The sequence below is a fragment of the Ornithorhynchus anatinus genome, chromosome 1, assembly GCF_004115215.2.
Source record: "Ornithorhynchus anatinus isolate Pmale09 chromosome 1, mOrnAna1.pri.v4, whole genome shotgun sequence".
In the NCBI taxonomy this organism is placed as follows: domain Eukaryota; kingdom Metazoa; phylum Chordata; class Mammalia; order Monotremata; family Ornithorhynchidae; genus Ornithorhynchus; species Ornithorhynchus anatinus.
The window spans coordinates 181205489-181207785 of NC_041728.1; the positions used below are offsets into that span (position 1 = coordinate 181205489).

Below are 2297 nucleotides of genomic sequence, written 5' to 3' on the forward strand. Positions count from 1 at the left end.
TCCTCCTCTCTCTCCATCTCCCCCCTCCTCCTCCTCCTCCTCTCCCCATCTCTCTCCTTCTCTCTCCCTCCTCTTCTCTCCCTTTTTTCTCCCTCTCCACCTCTTCTCTCCCTCCATCTCCCTCCTCTCTCCCCCTCCCTATCTCTCCCCCGTCCTTTCTCCCTCTCTCTCTCTCTCTCTCTCTCCTTCCTCCTCCCTCTCCCCGTCTCTCTGTCTCCCCGCTCCTCTCCATCTCTGCCCCCCTCCGCCTCCGTCTCCCCATCTCCCGGGCCCCGGGTCGGGGGGGGGTGGGGAGGGGGGTGGGCGGAGGGGGTCGGTCTCCGGCCCCCAGTCCGGGCCCCGGCCCTCGGCCGGGCTCAGCGTCGAAGGGGGTCGGTCGGTGGGTCGGGGAGGCCCCCCTGGGCTGGGCCGGACCCCGCAGGATGGGGACGGTCCTGTCTCTGTCTCCCGCCTCCTCGTCCTCGGGCCGGGGCCGGCGAGGTCCGGACGAGAAGAAGAAGGGGGCCGGGGGTCCCGAGGGGGGCTCGGCGGCTCTGCCGTCGGGGAAGGTGGGGAAGGGGGACGGCCGGCTGAAGAGGCCGTCGGTCCTGCTGTCCGCCCTCACCTGGAAGCGACTCGTGGCCGCTTCGGCCAAGAAGAAGAAAGGCGGCAAGAAGGCGACGCCCAAGCCCGCCTCCTCCGGGCCGGACTCCCTGGTGCAGCAGCGCAACCGGGAGAACCTCCGCAAGGGCCGGGAGGCCGAAGGGGGCCCCAAGCCCCTGGCCGTGCCCGTGCCCACCGTGCCCCCCGCCGACCCTCCCCCTCCGCCCCCTCCCCCTCCGCCCCCTCCTCCCCCTCCGCCCCCGGCGCCCCCGGCCTCCCCCGGCTCCGGGGGTCGAGAGGGGGGCTCGGGGAAGACGCCCCCGGCCCCGGGGGGCTCCCCGCGCCGGGTGGTGGTGCAGGCCTCGACGGGCGAGCTCCTGCGCTGCCTGGGCGACTTCGTCTGCCGCCGGTGCTACCGGCTGAAGGAGCTGAGCCCGGGCGAGCTGGTGGGCTGGTTCCGAGGCGTCGACCGCTCCCTGCTGCTGCAGGGCTGGCAGGACCAGACCTTCATCACCCCCGCCAACCTGGTCTTCGTCTACCTCCTCTGCCGGGAGGCCCTCCGCGGGGACGAGCTGGGCTCGGCCGCCGAGCTGCAGGCCGCCTTCCTCACCTGCCTCTACCTCGCCTACTCCTACATGGGCAACGAGATCTCCTACCCGCTCAAGCCCTTCCTCGTGGAGCCCGACAAGGAGCGCTTCTGGCAGCGCTGCCTCAGGCTCATCCAGCGGCTCAGCCCCCAGATGCTCAGGCTCAACGCCGACCCGCACTTCTTCACCCAGGTCTTCCAGGATCTCAAGAGCGAGGGCGAGGTGGGCGCCGGGGTCGGGGGCCCGGGGGTGGGGGTGGGGGTCGGGGGCGGGGCTGCCGCCGCCAAGCACTGGACTATCAGTTTGGATCGCTAGGGGGCGCCGCTCCCGCCCCGGCCGCCGGGGGGGGGGGGGGTGGGCCGTGAGGGGTGGGGGGCGGGAGGGGTGGGGGTGGGGGGTGGGCGGGGGGCTTGGGGCCGAGCGCGGGACTGTCGGCCTGGGTCGCTAGGGGGCGCCTGCTCTCGACCCCGCCGCGGGGGGGCGCCGGGGCCGAGCACGGGACTCTCGGCCTGGATCGTTTGGGGGCGGCTGCTCCCGCCCCGGCCGCTGGGGGGCGCTACAGCAACCGGAGCCCCGCATGGACTATCAGCCTGGGTCGCTAGGGGGCGCCTGCTCCCGCCCCGGCCGCTGGGGGGCGCTACAGCAACCGGAGCCCCGCATGGACTATCCACCTGGATCGCTAGGGGGCGCCTTTCTCTCCACTCCGCCGCTGGAGGGCGCCGCGGCGCCGAAGCCCAGCACGGGACCATCGGCCTGGATCGCTAGGGGGCGCCTGCTCCCGCCCCGGCCGCTGGGGGGCGCTACAGCAACCGGAGCCCAGCATGGACTATCCACCTGGATCGCTAGGGGGCGCCTTTCTCTCCACCCCGCCGCTGGAGGGCGCCGCGGCGCCGAAGCCCAGCACGGGACCATCGGCCTGGATCGCTAGGGGGGGCGCCTGCTCCCGCCCCGACCGCTGGGGGGCGCTACAGCAACCGGAGCCCAGCACGGACTATCCACCTGGATCGCTAGGGGGCGCCCGCCCCCCGCCCCGGCCGCTGGGGGGCGCTGCCTCCGTCGTCGACACCGGGGACTGCGGCGCCGGAGCCAGGCATGGACTATCAGCTTGGATCGCTAGGGGGCGCCTGC

General features: G+C 74.0%; 1 protein-coding gene across 1 annotated transcript; it reads left to right on the forward strand.

Annotated features, from left to right (window-relative positions):
- The first annotated feature begins 295 nt into the window (after positions 1-295).
- Positions 296-1484, forward strand: CDK5R2 (cyclin dependent kinase 5 regulatory subunit 2). The gene has a single exon (XM_029063130.1). It carries the CDS (start codon positions 423-425, stop codon positions 1482-1484), a length of 1062 nt encoding a protein of 353 aa, XP_028918963.1. The 5' UTR covers positions 296-422.
- The last annotated feature ends 813 nt before the right edge of the window (positions 1485-2297 follow it).